The sequence below is a fragment of the Salvelinus fontinalis genome, chromosome 15, assembly GCF_029448725.1.
Source record: "Salvelinus fontinalis isolate EN_2023a chromosome 15, ASM2944872v1, whole genome shotgun sequence".
In the NCBI taxonomy this organism is placed as follows: Eukaryota; Metazoa; Chordata; class Actinopteri; order Salmoniformes; family Salmonidae; genus Salvelinus; species Salvelinus fontinalis.
In genome coordinates, this window is record NC_074679.1 from 29,305,374 (window position 1) to 29,326,303 (window position 20,930).

The 20,930-nt window shown below is 41.9% G+C and overlaps 1 protein-coding gene across 1 annotated transcript in view; it reads left to right on the plus strand.

Annotated features, from left to right (window-relative positions):
- The window catches only part of LOC129811735 (fibroblast growth factor receptor-like 1), a 51,900-nt gene that overhangs the window by 7,340 nt on the left and 23,630 nt on the right, over positions 1-20,930 (plus strand). The window contains exon 3 of the mRNA XM_055863285.1: positions 16,497-16,769. Within this exon, the coding sequence (XP_055719260.1) occupies positions 16,497-16,769 (273 nt within the window). The remainder of the gene's footprint in view (positions 1-16,496; positions 16,770-20,930) is intronic.

Genomic DNA, 20,930 nt, shown 5'->3' on the forward strand with positions numbered 1-20,930 from the left:
ATGCACTATTTCTGTCAAACGGAATAGGCATTGTTTAGGATAGCCTTTGGGAATTGGGGAATGTTGTTGTATTATGTCAGAAATTGAGTTCTGATGGTGGAGACTGTGGGAGTGGAATTTGAAACAATGCCAAAGATCACCCTACTACTGTAATTGGGTTGACATTCTTTATTTTCAATGTCAATCACTTTCAGGATCCAAAAGTAAGGAACTTTTTTTCCCGTGAACTTTATATACACAAGGGATCCACAGACCCATAGATTAATGGTTTACAAAGAATGGAAAAATATTCCCCACTTTTAACTTGAAGACTTAAGGAGGCTGGGGACAGAAGAGTAAAAATTGTTCAGAAGCTGAAAGTATGATCTGTCATATTTTATAGTTGGGCTATTGCTGTCCCAGACTGGAATTTCTGCACCATGTAGTTAAACTGATTTGATTTCCTCATGCACAGGGATGTGAGTTTGGGCTCCAGCTTTGGGCCAGGATGCACTTGGGTGGGGGAAGGGGGACTAGCATACACATGGAGATTCAAGGATGTTTTGGAGGATTCATTCCATTCTTAAATGTACCTATAGCTGACTTTGTTGTGCTGGTGTGTGTTTTCTGTGTCAGTCAGTACAGTATATCTAAGATAGCTACTGTTTTGTGTAGCACGTTCACTTTGCAAATGTATGTCTGCAGGTCACTTTGGTAAAGGGACCGTGTGACTCCATGTGTGAGGTTGGTGAATGAAGGACTAAAGAGAGAGATAGAGACATACAGACTGGCAAACAGAGATGTATAGAGTGGAGTGACCTTTGTGGTCGGACTTGTAAGGTGAACCGGTAAAGCGGGGAACACTGTCACTGTGAAAGGCCGGGTACCTCCTGGTAATGACAGGCACAGCAACTCCACAATGACAGATTGATTTCAGACAATATTCCTGAATTGTCAAGAGGCCCCATAGCTGTCAGTAGGAGCTTTGCCAACACCCCCACCCCCTCTGTCTGTCTCTCTCCCCTTCACCATCTCCCTCTGTCTCGTCTCTTTCTACCCAGGCATGGCTGCTACATCTCATTCTGTCATTGGCGCTCTCTGTGAAAAGGTCTGGTTGACAAAGGCGCTGGTGTAAAACGCATTAGTGTGTCATGTGGAGGATTTGGTGATGCTCAGAGCCTACAGTAACAGTGGTGTAGGGTTCCTGCTGGGCCAGCTAATGGAGGGGCACACAGACATTGGCACACAGACAGAGACAGGGTACAGTATGGGTAATGGAGGGGCATACCGACAGAGACAGGGTACAGTATGGGTCACCACACACAGATCCTCTCTGGGCCCCCTCTGACCTCAGATACAGATTCAGATACACACTGCTGGTGCTGCTGTTGACAGCATGTCTTGTTTACTAGACAGGCCTAATGCTTAGTGGTCAGTGAACTTGTAGTCTTCTAGTAGTTAGAGAAGCACAGAGGCATGTATACAGATCTTTATCTCTATATAGCTCTCGGGAAGTTGACTTGATGATAAAGCAGGAGGACTATGACCTAACCAAGAGGCCCAATCAGTTGACTGCAGATGAAATAGTGTTGGCCATGCTTGAGATCCACGTTGGAATGCAGGAGGGGAGGAGGAGGGGTGGGGTGCAAGGAGTGGTAGAGTACACAGATGGAGACACCCTCACTGTTGACTGTCAGGGCCCATGAACCACCAGAGAATACAGACCCTGTAGCTAGCGAAGGGAAGAGAGCAGGCAGACTGATTTCTGAGGAGGAAGGAGTATTAGTTAAACCCTAATCTAGTGAGTGGTTTAATCTTTAACCCACTGTGGTACAGTATGTGAAGTAGACAGACTGACGTGCAAATGAATGGCTCTGTATTGCCTCCAAACCTGTGTGTGCGTGTCCACATTCATTCTACTGTATGTGCTTCGCTTTTCTCCAATCGTATGATAAGGATAGCAAGAAACAGGTGCACATATCCCCTCTACTGTCCCCCCATACAAGCAAGAGCAGAGAGAGAGAAAAGGTTTTTAGGTTTTGTTGTGTCATATGCCCAGACCAGTCCAGGCTGAGCCCAGATCAGGGTAGGGTGCGGGAAGCTGGGTGTGAGATTGTTGAGATTCCTGGTTACTGCCGCCTGGACCCTCCTAATCCCCTTCACTCCCTCCAAATCTCCTCTACCGAGTCCCTACAAGCTGTGTGTTAAAGGAGGCCTCACTGTCATATTTGCCTCTGCTCTCTGCCACTCTCTAAATCAACCTCTCTCTTGCTTTAACCTTCACCCTACTCCTCTCTTTCTAACTTTCTCTCTCTCCCTATTTAACTCCCCCTCTGTGACCCTATATATCACTGCCCTCCATTCTCTTCCTATCTTTACCCATCTCTTGCCCTTATCCCCCTCCCTTCCGCTCCCTCCTTCCCTCTCTCCTGATTAGTGCCCCTAAGCACACTCTCTGCTCCTGTGTGTGCACCATGCCGTGGCCTAATGGAGTGAGATAAGGCTGCATGAAAGACGAGGACTTTACACACACTCAGAGGAGCAGCAAACCAATGTCCATGAACAAATGTGCTCTATGTTACATTACAGATCTTCAGTACAACAGCAACGTATGGTAATGTGCAAAGGGGTTGGCATTTCAATTTGTTCCGGCACTCAACGCATGCTTTTTCAAATTAACCAGTTAAAAGCTATATAGCACCAATTATTTGTATTGATACATGGTTCTCATGAATTTCTACAGTCACTCAGAGAGGATGACAAAGTGGATATGCGATTATGATGTTCTTGGTCCTGTGGTTGTTGCAGCACAGACTCCAGCATACATGCACACACCCCTCAGCAGGAGCTGAGGCTGGTAGAAGGAATTCAAGCCTAATGAAATATAGCAGCTCAGAGTTCAAAGGCTCCACAGTAGGGGCTGTTAGGGGTAGACCGCGTGATGGAGACGTTTCCAGAAGCTTTATGACACTTTATGAGTAATTTCTGACTTTCTTCCTGTTCATTTGATGGAGCCTGCAGGAGCTCATTGTTCTGCATGGGGCCATTAGGAGAGGAAGCGGAGGCAGATCCACTGGTGTTTGTCGTAATCACTGTCAAAACCAGCTTCCTCTCTGCTTTGAAGTGGCAGCAGTTATATTTCAATTAATTAACATTGAAAACATAGATTGGCAGGAGCATCTCATTCTTTCTCCATCCCTCTTGTTCACTGCCTCCCTCTTTCTCTCTTTTGCGCTTTCTCTCCATGGTCTCATGTCACCCAATAGCTCTTACTCTCTTGCCATTCCCACCACTGTAGCCATGGCTATTCAGCCCACATCAGATGGTGCCAAAGAAAGCCTCATTGTCCCCCCTGGTCTGGTCTGGTCTTACCCTGCTCTTATCTATTGATTGGAAAGGCGAGAGGAGAAAATAAAAGGTATTGACTACCAGACGAGGTGAAGTTGTTGGGCAGGACGTCTGAGGTGGTAAGAAAAGACAGCATTCTTTACCCTCCGCTGCCCAACTGCTGTCAGAGCACCTTCTCTCCCTCTGTCCTCCCACTTTTACCCTATCGCTGTCCCCCTCCCCCGCCTCTATTCTTTAGTCGCCAGGATGGCTCTTTCTCAGAGTGATTGTTATCTGTGCTTGTGAAATGTATAGCCCGGCGCAGCAGTGGTCTCAGAACAGAAGCAATGGTCTTTCACACACTCCCCATGCCATGTTGACTGCCTCACCTTCCCTCTCTACTCAACCTCTCAAGTCTCAAGTAAAGTCTCTGGTCCTGGGTTCGGTTTCTTGTTTTCATGTATTTTCTTCTTTCACATCCACCTTTCTTCCTCGTCCTGTTTTGGCTGGCTTTGACAGACTATTTGTGGGTAACATACTATCCCACTGGTTCTCTTTTGCCATCCATTCTGTTTGTTGTAATATTAAAGTTTGCCTAATATTTTAAGAGATGGACAGTAGGATGATGTTTCCCTGGAACTACAGGTTCCATTAAACACTGATTTCCTGCCGCTAGGCAGTTAGTGAAGACTGATGCCTGCGTCTGTCTGGAGACCGGTACGCTTCACTAAGGAAACAGACAAGCAGTACTGAGGACTTCCCACTCACTGGTGGGACAAGAAGTTGCACTGATCCAGAACAAGAGTGGTTTGCTACTTTCAAATGGTTAAAGCTAAGATTGGTGAGAGTAAAGCTGGATCAGGGTTACTGAACAATGTCTTGCTAGAGCCAAAATATTTGATCTCATCCAAATGTGTCAATGGTTCATGGTTTTTGCATGGGACTGTTAGAAATGAGAGAAAACATGGGTTATTTGGTGAGATGGAGAGCAAATACTTTTATGAGTGGGTGAGTTACATGCAACCCACACCACGTTTGGTGCGCGAGTCTTCAAAATAAATGTACACATGCATGTTATTCAATCATTTTCCCCACACTGCTAGCGTGCGTGAACTAGCATCTGCATAGCCAAGCGCTAAAATAGAACTTGGTTCTATTTGAGAAGCTCCACAAGTCCCCTATTGCATATCAGGAAGATACAAACTCACGTGGTTGTTTGAAAAAACGAACGAGGAGATATAAATCAAGGATAACTAACTAAAAACTAACTAGGTTTCCCTTTTTATTACATTTACATTTAAGTCATTTAGCAGACGCTCTTATCCAGAGCGACTTACAAATTGGTGCATTCACCTTATGATATCCAGTGGAACAACCACTTTACAATAGTGCATCTAAATCTTTTAAGGGGGGGGGGGGGGGGGGGTTAGAAGGATTACTTTATCCTATCCTAGGTATTCCTTAAAGAGGTGGGGTTTCAGGTGTCTCCGGAAGGTGGTGATTGACTCCGCTGACCTTTTATCTGTGAATTAATCGTCAGAAGTATAGAAACACATGATATTTATATGATCCGGGTCAAAATTCTACGAAGAACCAGCTAAAAGGGGGACCATATATGTGTGATCAGGTAAAATGACAACCCAATCAATGTTATTCTCCCAGGGCAAACTGCTAGCAACAGCTATCTAGCTTAATTCATGAATGTTTCATGTGTGTTTAGAGCTGTCACCAAATTAACATAGTTGGCTCACAGTTTTTTGTAATTTAACCTGGGTGTAATGATCGAGTCTGGTGGGAATCATAGAGATAGACGGAGGACTCTAGTTTCAAAAGTCTATTTTAACATGGGCTGCGCCATTGAGGACTTTCACCATTTTGAAGAAGTCAACTGGGTGGGACTTCCTTTAGACGGGTTGGCTGACAACGTCATGACAATTATGCGAAAGCATCGATGATGAAGGCTGTGGGGTGTTATGATTCTGAACGGTCAAATAGCTAGCAACAATCACAAGAGGGAATTATAGGTATCTCATTTCAGCTAGTTGTATATTTAAGCAATAAGGCCGAGGGGGTGTGGTATATGGCCAATATATCACGGCTAAGGGCTGTTCTTATGCGCAACGCTGAGTACCTGGACACAGACCTTAGCCGTGGTATATTGGCCACATATCCCAAACCCCCGAGGTGCCTTATTGCTGTTATAAACTGGTTACCAACGTAATTAGAGCAGTCCAAATAAATGTTCTGTCATACCCGTGTTATATGGTCTGATATACCACGGCTGTCAGCCAATCAGCATTGACGGCTCGAACCCCCCCAGTTTATAATGTTATTGATACCATATCTTTTTTTGAGGGGTTTTGACTCATGTCATGTCTATGCTAATGTCTACAATTCGTTATCTAGTGAATCAACAACTGTAATGATGTATTTGAGAGACAACAAGAGCTCATTGTGCAAATGTATTTATGTTTTCAATAAACATTCAGAGATTAAATATAGTTTACATGTTTTCAAAAATCTAAGTTAACCAGTCTGTTTTGCCCCATAGTTCTGCACATGTCGGTTTTGTTGCTCATATAGTTTCACAAACATACGTCATGATCCAAAAATAAATGAGTAATCTTTAACAAAAACAAATGTTTAGCAAAATAAATGCAAGACCGTTTTTTTCTGGCTAACACAGCACATTTTACAAACATATTTCTTACTTTGTAAACAAAACAGGGGTCAAATATGTTTTTGTGAATATAACAACATTTATGACTCCACAGATTACGTTTGTGACCTGCGTTTGACATATTTGTGACTTGCTTAACATTTGTGAGTTGCTCCACGTGTTTGTGAGTGGCCTTTGTCAGGGTTTCCCATAAAAAAAGGAAAACCAGATAAATAAAATTATTGCTGGCCAAATTGACCGTGAGAAAAAACAGTGCTATCAGCCATCACCCAACACTTTACAATGTGTGCAGGAGGCAGTATGTCATTTGAAAACATACTTGATTGTTTGAAGCCTGAATGTTTTACTTCATATTATGAAGCATGTCTTACCTTGCTTGAAAATAAGACCATAGAAAGTTGGAGGCAATTATTTTATCAAATTAAACAGGCAGCACACGAGTTTCAAATTTGGGGAAGCATATTGTAGTCTACAATGTATCCTAGTATTTGATTTTCATATGTGCATTTTTGTGGAACAGTTTCATTTAAATAATAACGTTTTCGTTTCTCAAAATCATTGTCACGTGGTTAATCATAAAAATCTGAATGAAAATGATACAAATATCAAAGTTAAAATTCAACTAATGTGAGAGCACCAGCTTCTGCCATATGGACACATTGATACACCATGATCATTTACCAATGCAGCCGTTGGCCTATAAAACTTTCATTGTCAACTAATTAAAATAGCCTATACTGATTAAAATGCTGGTTCTTTCAATCATATGCATCTCTCTACTCAGCCTATCTGCCTCCCTTTCTATATGTCTTGACTTAAACTATCACTTGTGAAATGCAACATTGTATCTAATCAATCAACTGGATCTGGCATGAAGCTGTCTCTAGAGAACTTGTAACATTGTATCAACTAGCCTATTCCAGGCCCTCAGAGTTTCCTGTCTTATCCAAAGCAACTTACATGTTCATACTTTTTCTGTACTGGTCTCCCGTGGGAAATCGAACTCACAAGCCTAGCATTACAAGCTCCATGCTCTGCCAACTGAGACACATCACATCATCACAAACCACTTGATGTCTCAATGTACTAAATTACTGTACTGCGTGTTGTTGTTTTTTATGCTGATGGAAAGTCTACAGGTACAATCCTAGATGACCAGCCCATGTACAATATAGTAATGTACATTTACATTAAGTTGTTTGTAAGGATGGTAAATTAATACTGCACAAAAAGTGGTTGCTTGGTCATGAAACATATTTAATTTGATGTGGATGTTTTGTGTCTTTGCTCATAACTTTTCACCTTCTGATGTAAATGTTTGAAGACAGGGTTTTGTTCTTTCTGGATTCATTAGAATGACAATCACAGAGAAAGGGACAGGGCAACAACTCTTACAATTCCAACTATTGAATCCTGCAAGATACTGTTCTTAATTATACAACTATCTTCTTTGCCAAAGCAGATACTGGATTTTTTGTTGTTGCTCGTGCTACATACGTCTATATCACTCTGATAATACTAGTAACGGCCCTGTGTACTACTTTTGTCGAAAAATATTTCTTTCAACAAAATAATATCGTTTGTTTTATGAATATTTATTTTTTATTCTGCTTTTTCACGGGGTGCTGCTCGCGGCTATGGCTACTTCTATTAATGCTCAGGAGCGTGCACTCGCTTAACATTAACAACCAGACCCATGCTCATTGCTCACATGGAGCACTCCTAATAAAAGACAACGAACAAATTGACAATTGGTAAATGATGGTTATGATATAAATCAACATTTGTTTCTCACAAGTGTAGCAGGTTGTGAACAACGTTTCTACTCCAAGAATGAGAATGGTAAATGACTGTAGGCCTAATTAGTAATACAATGCATTAACATAAATTAATGTAACCAAATTACGGGGATTGACGGTACATGTACTACTGGTGATATACATCACTGTGAATTGATCCAAATAAACAATCAAAGGGCAAACAATTCACATGAAACAATGAAAACGGGAGAATTGGCGGGAGACATCTGAGTGGATTCTGGAGAGCTGAGAACAAGAGACGCGCCTATAGACTATCTTCGCCACACACCCCTCCCCTTCTAATTGTCTCAACATTTTAAATGATACTCAAGACACATTATCTTCACACATATTTGAGAGGTTTTTCACTGACAGTCGCAACTCAATAATCAGCTAGGGCTTTTGCCACGCGCGCTGCCTATGAAAGACTTTCTCAAATGCCATTTTTCTTCTGTTCTACTGGTTTTCATATCAACTTTCTTTCCTTGTCCAGAAGCCAAATGCACAATCCTAGTCATATTAGCAACCCATCCTAGTTGTTGCATCTTTAGATTCACCCTCTTTCACCCTCTAAATTTCTAAAGAATATTTTCATCTCTTTCATATACTGCTTGCAACAGGTGCGCTGTTTAAAATGGTGTTTTCCCTTTTTCCCACGAATTTCATTTTGGGAAATGTTTGACAATGACATTTTATTTACTGCTTCATTACAGGAGTTGCATGTTTCGTTAAAATTAATTACCATAATCTAAATGTGTTTTCTGTCATTCTGAGCAACGTGGGAGGACGCCCTAATGAGTTACACACCTAATGGGTAACACTTTACTTGACACCTAGTGTCATAACACATTATGACATGGTCATGCAGCTGACATAACTTGTCATAACCTGTCATAATATGGTCAAAACACTGTCATATATTTAAACCTGTTGTGACATGTTTTGCATTAGTTTATGGCTGGTTATGACACCTATATAAGAGTGTCAAAACCCACTTTTATTCAAATTCGTTTTGTTTCCCTGCCGAGAAGTTTCCTTTTATTTGAAAGTTTGTTTCTTAAATCCTTGGTTCATTGTTGTAATGAATTCTTTACAATCATGTTTTTTTTACCCCATTTATTAATAACTTGTAGAATATACACTTTATGGCACTGTCAAGAAGCATTATGACCATCATAGGCCAGATATCCTATCCTTTTCTAACTCCCTTACCTTTCCTTCTAGCCTAGCTTCCTTTCTTCCATTCCTTACTCCCTTTCCTTCCTAGCTTCCTTTCCTCTCATCCTTTACTTGCTCCCTTTCCTTCCCTGGCTTCCTCTCCTCTATTCCTTTCCTATTTTTGTTGTTGTTTAGTTTATTAATTTGACCATTTTCAAAAATAAGTGAGTAAAATCATCAAGGATAACACACAATAAAGTCTGGGACTTATTTCCATTGTGGTCCTCTTGAGACAAGATGGCTAGGCAAGATCCAACATGGTTGAACACACTATAGCAGCGAGATAATAAAACATAAAAACAAAGAAGAAGAACATCTATATCATCATTGCTTCCCTTTCCTCCTTTCCTTCTTTCCTAGCTCCCTTTCCTTCTATCATTTCCTATCTCCCTTTCCTAGCTTCCATTCATTGGTCTATCCTATCTTCCATTCCTTCTTTCCTAGCTTCCCTTCCTTGATCCTTTTCCTTCTTTTCCTCCCCTTCCCTCCTTTGCTTTTCTAGCTCTCTTTCCTCCTAACCTTTCCTAACTATCTTTCCGCCTATCCTTTCCTATCTTTCCTCTCTTCCTTTTCTAGGTCCCTTTGTAGCTTTATTTCAACATTTCCTTTGTCCCTTTCTTTCCTTAACTTCTTTTCTTCTTTTCATTTCCTAGCTTCCTTTTCTTTCCTCATTTCCTAGCTGTCTTTTTCCTTGTTTCCTTTCTTTCCCTAACTTCAATGGAAAATAAAAAAATAATTCAGAATGGGATGGTTTGAGTTGGTTTGGAGAGTTTTGGAGCATTTTGTTACATGCTTTAAACACATTTTCATAATGCATTGTAGACAATGGCAAGTGATCACTCTGCAAAATGTGTCTACCAATTTTCCCTATAATTAAACAAAATATTTTTTTAAAGGTTTTGGGGATCAACTACAATCACAGAAAGAGTAAAAACAAATCTACATGTACAAATTGGCGAACTTCCCCTTTAATGCTGAGTGCCAAAGAGCCAGGCATCAGATCAAATGTCTTTGGTTGGTATGACTCGACCAGGGATCGAACCCCCACCCTTCCAATCTTAGGGTGGACACTACCATAGGGCCCCTGATTTGCTGCTACTGTTATGTTCACTACAATAGTAGTATTATAGAATTCCCAAAGTCAGTACTGTAGTAGGAGGAAAGGAAGCTGGGAAAGAAGGAAAGGGATCTAGGAAAGGAAGTTAGGGAAGGAAATGGCATAAGAAAAGGAGGAAAGGAAGCTAGGAAAGGATGAAAGGTATATAGGAAAGGAGGAGAGGAAAGGGAGCAAGGAATGAAGGATAGGAAGCTATGATAGGAAGAAAGGAAAGAGAGTTAGAATAGGAGCTAGCATAGCAAAGGAGGGAAGGAAAGGGATCAAGGAAAGGAAGCTAGGAAAAGAGGAATGGAGGATGGGGAAATACCAAGGAAAGGAAGCTAAGAAAGGAGGAAATTAAATGTAGTTAGGAAAGGATTGGAGGAAAGGGAGCTAGGAAAGAAAAGAAGGGGAGAAAAGGAAGGAAAGAGAGCAAGGACAGGAATGTAGGAAAGGAAAGTAAACTAGGAAAGGAAGTTAGGGAAAGAAAGGGAACAATGAAGTTAGGAAATAAAGTTAGAAAAATTAGAAAAGGAGGAGACGAAAGGAAGCTAGAGGAGGAAAGGAAGTTAGGATAGGAGGAATGAAAACATAGTTAGGAAAAATAGGAGAAAAGACAGCTAGGAAATAAGGAATAGAAGATAGGAAAGACCAAGGAAAGGAATCTAGGGAATGGAGCTAGAAATGGATAGGATGAAAGGGAGCTAGGAAAGGTGGAAAAGAAAGGGAAATAGGAAAGGAGGAGAGGAAGCCGGGGAAGGAAAGGGAGAAAGGAAAGAATAGAGAAGAGAAAGTCATGGAAAGAAAGGGAGCAAGGAAAGGATGAGAGGAAAGGAAGCTAGGAAGGAAAGGGCGCAAGGAATGGAGGAAAGGAAGCTAGGCGAGGAGGAAAGAAAATTGAGTTAAGAAGGATAGGAGGAAAGAGAGCTAGGAAAGCAAAGAAGGGGAGGAAAGGAAGCAAAAGGGATCAAGGAAAGCAAGCTAGGATAGGAGGGAATTAAGATATGAAAACAAGAAAGGAAGCTAGGATACCAAAACAGATGCATTTTCAAAAGTTATTGTAATATATTCATTTTTATCTTTATTTGTATGAGAACTGAAGATGTCCTAGTCTAGATTCTGTATATTACATTTGCACAACTGATCTGTAAAACGCAACTCACAGATATGTGGAGCAACTCAAAAATGCGAGTCAACTCACAAATGTAATACAAGTAATAAATATGTAAAATGCAGGTCATAAGAGTTAATCAGTCATATTCACGAAAACATGTTTGACCACTGTTGTGTTTGCAAACAAAAAAATATTTTTGTAAAATATGCTGTGTTAACCAGAAAAAAACTGTATTGCGTTAATTTGCAAATCATAATTTGTGACTCATTTGCTTTTGGATCATGACATATAGTTTGTGAAACTATATGGGCATATTTACAGACTGATTTTTATTTGGAAGTTGCATTTTGTATTTGCACAACACCTCTTTTGTTTGTGACTCTACTTATTTTGATAAAAGTCACCATATTATATACACCCTTTCAGTTTGTTTGCCAACAATTTCCTTCTAGTAGAAGAAGAACTACTTCAAAATGGAGATGGCCTCAATTGTGCTGCCTGTGCTCTCACAGACACCATAATGGGACAGATACACTGATGCGATGTCTAAGTCAATGATGGGGATAGACAAAATCAACATGCGCACGATGGCGCATGCACAAACGTGACCTGTGTAGCCATGGTGTTAGTGTGGTACAACTAAGACCTACATTGCCTTCGGAAATAGACCCTTTGACTTTTTCCACATTTTGTTACGTTACTGCCTTATTCTAAAATGGATGAAATAAAACATTTTCCTCAGCAATTTACACACAATACCCTATAATGACAAAGCAAAAACTGTTTTTTAGAAATGTTTGCAAATGTATAAAATAACTAAGACAGAAATAGCTTATTTACATAAGTATTCAGACCCTTTGTTATGAGACTTGAAATTTAGCTCAGGTGCATCCTGTTTCCATCGATCATCCTTGAGATGTTTATACAATTTGATTGGAGTCCACCTGTGGTAAATTCAATTGATTGGACATGGTTTGAGAAGGCACACACCTGTCGATATAAGGTCCCACAGTTGACAGTGCATACCAGAGCAAAAACCAAGCCATGAGGTTGAAGGAAATGTCCGTAGAGCTCAGAGACAGAATTGTTTCCAGGCACAGATCTGGGGAAGGGTACCAACATTTTTTTTGCAGCATTGAAGGTCCCCCAGAACACAGTGGCATCCCTAATTCATAAATGAAAGAAGTTTGTAATCACCAAGATTCTTCCTAGAGCTGGCCACTCGACCAAACTGAGCAATCAGGAGTGAAGGGCATTGGTCAGGGAGGTAACCAAGAACCCGATGGTCACTCTGACAGAGCTGTAGAGTTCCTCTGTGGAGATGGGAGAACCTTCCAGAAGGACAACCATTTCTGCAGCACTTCACCAATCAGGCCTTTGGGTTAGAGTGGCCAGACAGAAGCCATTCCTCAGTAAAAGGCATATGACAGCCCTCTTGGAGTTTGCCAAAAGGCACTAAAAGAACTCTCAGACCATGAGAAACAAGATTCTCTGGTCTGATGAATCCAAGATGGAACTCTTTGACCTGAATGCCAAGCGTCACGTCTGGAGGAAACCTGGCACAGTCCCTACGGTGAAGCATGGTGGTGGCAGCATCATGCTGTGGGGATGTTTTTCAGTGGCAGGGACTGGGAGACTAGTCAGGATCAAGGCAAAGATGAACGGAGCAAAGTACAGAGAGATCCTTGATGAAAACCTGCTCCATAGCGCTCAGGACCTTGGACTGTGGCTAAGGTTCACCTTCCAACAGGACAATGACCCTAAGCACACAGCCAAGACAATGCAGGAGTGGCTTCGGGACAAGTTTCTGAATGTCCTTGAGTGTTCCAGTCAGAGCCCGGACTTGAACCCAATCAAACATCTCTGGCGAGACCTGTGCAGCATTGCTCCCCATCCAACCTGGTAGAGCTTGAGAGGATCTGCAGAGAAGAATGGGAGAAACTCCCCAAATACAAGTGTGCCAAGCTTGTAGCGCCATACCCAAGAAGACTCGAGGCTGTAATCGCTGACAAAGGAGCTTCAACAAAGTAGTGAGTAAAGGGTCTGAATACTTAAGTAAATGTGATGTTTAATTTTTTTATTATAAATTAGCAAAAACATTTTTTTAAACTATTTTTGCTTTGTCATTATGGGGTATTGTGTGTAGATTGATGAAGGGAAAAAAAACAATTTAATACATTTTAGAATAAGGCTGTAACGTAACAAAATGTGGAAAAGGGGGTTAGAATACTTTCCGAATGCTCTTAAATGTGTTTACTGTATTGCATGCATCACCGAGTGAGGTTTCTTGAGACCCAGGTGTTCTCTATTCTAATGCCTGTCAGCAATGGAGTCATTCTTTATTGACCTGTTTGCGATGACTAGAAAGACCAAAGCACTCGTAGAGAGGAAAAAATGCATGTACACATCATTACAAATCCACAGGTGTTTTGAAGAAGAAAACAGAAAGGAGGGAAGAGCTGCCAGCCCATCTGAACATCACTGAAGCCTGGCAGCCTACTACAGTCTGCTTGTGTGTTCCCCTCTTTCTTTCTCATTCTCTGATTCCCTGCTCTGTTTCTCTCTAGCTCTGTCCTCATGTTGAATCAACAGTTGCTTAACCCCTCCAAACGGTTAATGAAACCAGAGATATATTTAGCCTGAATCACAAGAATGCCTCTTGTTTAATGTGCCCCTTTCTCTTAAAATAATCCATCACCAAATTGAGCAAAGAAAAACAGAGCTAATTCTGTGAGTCGCCAGACCTCCTCTTCCTGACCATGAAAGATTCCATTTAAACGCAGAGCTCGGCTAAAATAAGGCCCTTCACCATTACGGCAACACGGGAAAGCTCATGCATGCGGTCATATGTATCGCTTTCCATTTACAGGGACGCTAATAACGCAAACCAGTTGTGTAAACACTCAAGTGCTGACCCGTTTGATGTAAATCTTCCAGAGTTCCATTTGTCATCCCACTGCTTAGTAACAGAGTTCCTCCACTGACATGAACAGACTTTGTTAGAGTTGATTGAAGTATGCAGTGTGTCATAGATCATGTAAATGAACAAACTGAATCTAAGTGTGTAACAGAGTTAGAAACCGATGTCACTGCAATGGACCTATTGAGTATTTACTTCACAGGGAGGGTCTCTGTCTCTAAGCATTTAATCTGAGAATTCATTTCAGCTACAATTTTAAAAGAACCTGTCCTTGAGATAGAGGAGGAGAAGTATTTCTGTTGAGGAGAGGATGGTGGTCATTCATACAGCACAAACACTTATTACGTTACTCAGACGGTGGCCTTGACTTGCAGCACCTCTTCATGTCTTGTTTTTTAAAGCACATCAAAAGGCTTTTAAGAGGAGAGACAGAGGGAGGGAATCATTTGTTGCACATTCCACGCACTTGGTGTGGCTGCCAAGCCCTCTTCTAGTTTATTAAGCCAACGTGTTTTTTCGGGGGGCAAAAAAGTGTTTGTGGGTGCTTTCAGTTCTTTAACAACACTAAAGACATACTTTGTTCTTCTTCTTGCATAAACAATGCGCTCTTTGAAAATAACATTTCTCCAAAAGATCATTCTCATGATACAGAAGAAAGAGAATGTGGAGTTAGAAAAACTTGACCCCTTAGGCTTTGTTCTGATAATGCTGAAGTAGTGTATTTTGACAGTTTGCAATAAGCCTGGTTAGTTGATAGATATGAGTTAGTAGTTTATTTAATCTGTGGTAGAAGGTCGCTTCTCTGTTGTCATTGTACATTTAGAAGCAGTTGATTGCATTAGATAAACACTCATTAGCTTTATGAATTAGTGAAGCTGAGACTCAGGCTGGGCAGTGGGTATTTCCTCCATGTGCTGTGACCTCTCTCTTGCTCTCTCTTTGGTTCTGAGCAGATAGTCTGTTGAGGAGGAGTGAACACTGAGTCCCTCTGTTCTACTCTCTTGGTAACAGAGGAGTGAGATATGAGCTGGCTGAAAACCCGAAAAAGACTGTGGTCACGTTCTCCCCACAGACGTAAACAGTGACACTTACAATTTCCTGTGCATGCTGCAGAACAGGAAGGCCAAAGAGGACGGCAGAGCCTGTGCACTCCACGTGCGTATCTGGGAGGACGTGTGTGTGTGTGTGTGTAAGACTGATTTAACATAGCATAGGGTTCACCGTCTCTCATGGAGCAGTCAGAGTGGAGTGAAAGGATAGCGTACACTCACCCTTTGACTGTCCACTTTATGCAGTCTCGTAGATTAGTGTGCTGATAATGCAGTTTTTTTTTAAATGGTACACACAACTTGTGAGTGGCCTGTTACCATTACAATGAACAGAACCTGAAGTCCACCTCCCCCAAGGGTTACTACCCCCAGGCAGCCCAGGGTTCCAGATCCTTTACCTGCTGTTGAGTTGAGCCACATCTGTTAGCAACGTGACCAATAAAGGCCCAGATGGAGTTATCTGCAGCCCCCTTTCCTATACACCCCCATCTCTATAATGAACTGCTTGTTTACCATATGTGTGAAATGCACTGTTGGAATGTGACTGAGTGTGTGTTGAGAGAGGTCTTGTTTATTCTGCCTTCCCAAAGGTTTTACTGCTACCAGACAGACAATTTGTATTGAAAGACAGACTACGCCAAGTGCTAATTTTAAGACCAGTAACTGTTTTGTTAAATTACGTTGCATTCTCCAAATTGTTTTACTCTACTCATCTGCTAATTTCTGTTGTTTCACTGTGCTCAGTTTCTCTCTGTTATGTTGTGGTCCGGTTCAGCACTACTGCTGCTTTAAGCTGTCTCGGTGAATTGTGCAGGCTTTCTAAGTAACTTGACTATCACAGGTTGTCTGAGCCAGCTCCACTTCACCAGATCAGAGGAGGCCAACCTGAGCCAATTAGGAGCAGGGAGCGGGGCTGCTGTCCACCCAACAGTGGCCCTGCCCTCTCCGTTGCGCTTTGATCTCCCGCACGCTACACACAACCAGAGCCAGAGCCTCCAACTCTGTCTGTAATGGATGACAAGGCTAGTCCAATTATTACAATCTGGTTTCAACATCTCTCGGTAATCAGACGAAAGAAGGGGTAATGAATAATCCCCCACATTTTCCCAAAAAGCATTCAAGGGTTTTTGCTTAATTCAATACAGCCCAAGTCAGAGATCATTTGGTATCAAATCAGTTCAAATTAGAGATGAGTTACAGTAATATGTGGTTTACTGATGTATATCAATGTAGTCTGTATTATATGTCTAGATTAAATGAAGTCTGTTGTTGAACATACATATGGTTCAACTCAATTTGTATGTGTTGCTCCAGGTCCTCCGTGGGTGTCTGAGAGGGTGGCCCACAGACAGCCAGTGCGCCTGGGGAGTTCCATCAAGCTACCATGCTCTGTGGAGGGAGACCCTCCACCCCTCATCATGTGGACCAAGGACGGCCGCAACATCCACAGCGGCTGGATCCGCTTCCGCATCCTCCGCCTGGGCCTGAAGATCAAGGAGGTGGAGGCCGAGGATGCTGGAACCTACGTCTGCAAAGCCACCAATGGCTTCGGCAGCGTTAATATCAACTATACCCTCATTGTCATCGGTAAGTAGAAAGGTGTCTTGCAGTCTGCTCTACATTACAGTATATTACTGTTTGCCAAGTAATACCATTCACAGTGAAATCACCTTTACGATGACGCTACCCATAAACCATGTACATGACTCAAAACTTGCCATCATCTTTTGAGGAAGTGATTTAAAGTCAGTCACTTAACTCTTTCGCTCAGGTCAAGATCGTGTCGATATGCAGATGTTAAAAGACAATAACATGCACCATGGATTCATGGCTCTGAAATAAGGGGATTTAGGAAGGGGGATTGAAGTTAGTCCCCTACTCTCTTATATCTGTTATATCCTATACTACTCAATCCCAAAGTCAACAGCAGCATGGGATGTTGTTTCATATTGCATCATCCTCGGTGACTCAAGCAGATCTTAACTTCTTCCCTATCCCTAGGCTAAACTCTGGTTTGTTAAAGCAGAGGCTCTTTAATTCAGAATAGTCCAACAAGACACATGTTCACCTTAACATTAACCTATGAAGCCCCGTAAAGCATATAAGAGGACATGATGTGGTGTGCAAGAGTCAAGTATTTAAACTCTCAGCAAGTCAAGCTACTGGTCTACTTCATCCACTTTAAGGCCATTGTGCTGCTCTCTCTGTACATACAGTACAGTAGGATGGCTCTGTGCTTGAGTAGAGCGTGATGAATGAGAGGAGTGGAGCGTGAAAGCTCTGTTTAGTTTAATTACTCTAAGATGCCTAATTAGGTCCAGAGCCTCCTGCAGGGGAGAAGAGGGGAGAGCAGGGGCCGACCGGAGGAGCTGCTTCCTGGTCTTGTGATGGTTTCTCACACTGGCCTTGTTTTGGGGTAGAACCCTAATCACAAAGATCAGATGAGGATAACAGTGGGGAAAGAGAATGATGTCCATTGTGTAGCGAGTATCATAGGGTCGGGATGCGGATCTGGGGAAATGTGATTCTAACAAAGTTTTTTTGGCTCCTGTTCAATATGAAGTTGACTGAGATGTCAACAAGAGTGCAAAGCTGTTGATTTTTCCTGGTTAGATATACACTATAGACACACCAAGAGGAGGAATGTCAAAGTTCACACGAGTGTATTTCATCAATGTCATGGCTGTCGGCTGTACTTATAATACGTTATTTTACTGTACATTGCTGTTACGTCATGTAAACTCTTCGTTGTGATAGTAATAACCTGCAGTGTCAGGTTGCCCACATGATTTACATTGGACCATGCTCAGTTCAGAAATATCTCTATGATTGCACAGTGCAGCACAGTGTATAAATCATCAAGTCAGTCAATTTATCCAAATGATAGATAGCATATCTCTCCTTACATAGTATTGTGTGTAACTCACAACTGATTTATCTAGCTTGGCCTTCCTGTTTTTTATTTAACTAGGCAAGTCAGTTAAGAACAAATTCTTATTTACAATGACGGTCTACCCCGCCCAAACCCAGACGACGCTGGGCCAATTGTGCACCGCCCTATGGGACTCCCAATCACGGCCGGATGTGATGCAGCCTGGATTCGAACCAGGTACTGCAGTGACACCTCTTGCACTGAGATGCAGTGTCTTGCGCCACTCGGGAGACCTGTACTATGTAATGAAAAGTATTCTAGCCTTCAGTAGTGCTGAAGCAGGGCAAGATTGTATAAGATAACTTCCACCTGCCTGTATTACTAGATACCTACTCCCACACAAGAAAGATATGTTTTTTTTCTTGAGGCATACTGTTTTCTTATGTGTATTTTATTATACTGAACACCATTATTTTCACCCTCTCTGATCTCCACCACAAACTGTTTGGCCTCGTTCTTCATACAGATGGAGTTGGTTCTGTTTTCCTTTCCCATCGTTTGTGGTGAATGCGTGACAACCTAACACTAGCCTCTCAGCAGTCATTGTACATCTCTGTTTTGTAAGACCACAGAGACCCCCCCCCCCCCCCCTCTCTTCTCTCCATTCTCTCATCCATCATCCCAGTCTGGGACTGGCACACACCACCAGTTTGTTTGTTTTTATAGGTAATTGTCCCATCAGGGGTGCAGTCAGAGGCTTTTTGGGCTAGGGAGATTAGGGGAGCCTTTAAAACATTTACAGGACTGAAATCATACATTGAGAGAACTGACAGCCTAAAAACGGTAGAATGGTCCATACTTATTGTGAGCGGCACTTTCCAATCAATCGTGAAATTATTGTACCTCTTGATGTGCCTAATTGTTAAACATCTTTATTAATTATGTTTTGTGTGTACTCTTCATATAATTAATTAAAATGCCTTTATTTGTATGGCATGTTAAAAGGAAACAAGGTTTAAAAACTCCCTGATGAAGGGCATGCAGCCGAAACAAGTCTGAGTTTTTATATGAAGATTGTCTTGGTCCTCCTTTCTTTTTGATGACCAATTGACCCCTTATACCAAAGAGCACCTTCTGTCTACCAAAATCTACTGTTGTGTACCTTAGCAGCGCTTCACTTCCTTCTTTTTTTCTACTGTGTTTGTGTATAGTTCAATGCCTGGTGGGGAAGGCTGGTAGTTTCTTCAGAGAGATTTATTTGTGTGTTGTAAATGGGAGGTGTAATACTGGCCAGCTTCCAACGTAGCTCTGCGAACAGTATCCATTATTTGAGTTTGTTTTTACTTGAGCTCAGAAAGAAAAAGATGCAGTCAGTTCAAGTGCTGTTCAGGGGAACAGTGGCAACAATATCCTGGCCTGCTTTCAAGCTTAAGGCCCGTAGTGACTTCCAGTCATTGCGCTAACAATAGTTAGCAGTTGTGCTAGTGCTGGTTAGCAACTTCCTTCAAACTGCACACAGAGACATAAAAATGGTATCCACAAGTTTATAAAGGGACTCATTGCCAAAATTCCGAAGTATCCCTTTAATGTCAAACAGAACTAACCCTGGATAGGTTACTATGTTCTCAGAACATAAGATATTAAAGTTCTAGAAATGTTTCATGGGAACAATCAAGGCCATGATTGGTGAACCACTAATCCATTCATAGCTCTTTGTCTGTTGGCAAGATTAGGAATAGTCACAAACAGTGCATTTAAAATGTATGATTAGATTGTACATGTTCATTTATACGGTCATTATTATTCAACATGTCCTCACCTGGGATTTGAACTCAACCTCTTGGTTCATGGTACTCCAATCTTCCTGCTACGCCACCAGGTCCGTGGATGGTATCAGTTCATCTGATTATTCTCATCATGGATTTGTTTATGCCGAAAAAAATAGATAAACACAACATGTAATGTTTTGGTCCCATGTTTCATGAACTGAAATAAAAGGTCCCAGAAATGTTTGATATGCACAAACAGCTTCTCTCTAATGTTGTGCACAACTTTGTTTTCATCCAAGTTAGTAAGCATTTCTCCTTTGCCAAGATAATCCATCCACCTGACAGGTGGTTGCCAAGATGGCGTAGCAGTCGGACGTGTGTTTGTCTTGTCCCATGTAAATAGTCGGTTTTCATCGTTTTTTTTCGTATATATTTTAATCTCACATTCCACCTACAATCTAAATATACTTTCCTGCAACCCGCCTCACTCAATGTGGTATGGATTTGCTATTTTTATACGTTATAACTGGAACCACCATCAGAAGCTAGCCAGCTAACTAGCTACTAGCTAGTAGTCACTGTTAGCCACGGCTAGCGCTCTTCACCTTTAGCTGGCTTGATGGCGTAGCAGTTGGACGTGTGTTTTTGTCTTGTCCCATCCAATCCCGTGTATATATCGTTTTCTTCATATATATTTTGTCAGTTAACGGTGAGGATCGCTAGCACTGGCTAACTCGGACATCAGCCAGCTTCAGCCCGGTCAATTCCTCCCAGTCTGAACAGCGCGATGTCAACCCAGAGCATATCGGACTGCTTTTTCTCTACCACATCTCCGGATTCCTACCGCAAGCGCTGAACCTTAATACCGGATCATCGCAGCTAGCTAGCTGCTATCCGAGTGGCTTTTCCTGGCTAACGTCTCTGTCCCGAAGCAAGAACCAGTTAGCCTGGAGCTAGCCTCGAGCTAGGCCCATCTCCCAGCTAGCCAAAGAGGTCCACCAGCCAATTCTTGGGCTACAATACCTCTTTTGCCAATTGGCCTGGACCCTTTATTGCCGACACAGAGCCCCGCTGATCCATCACAACTGGTCTGCCGACATAACCGTC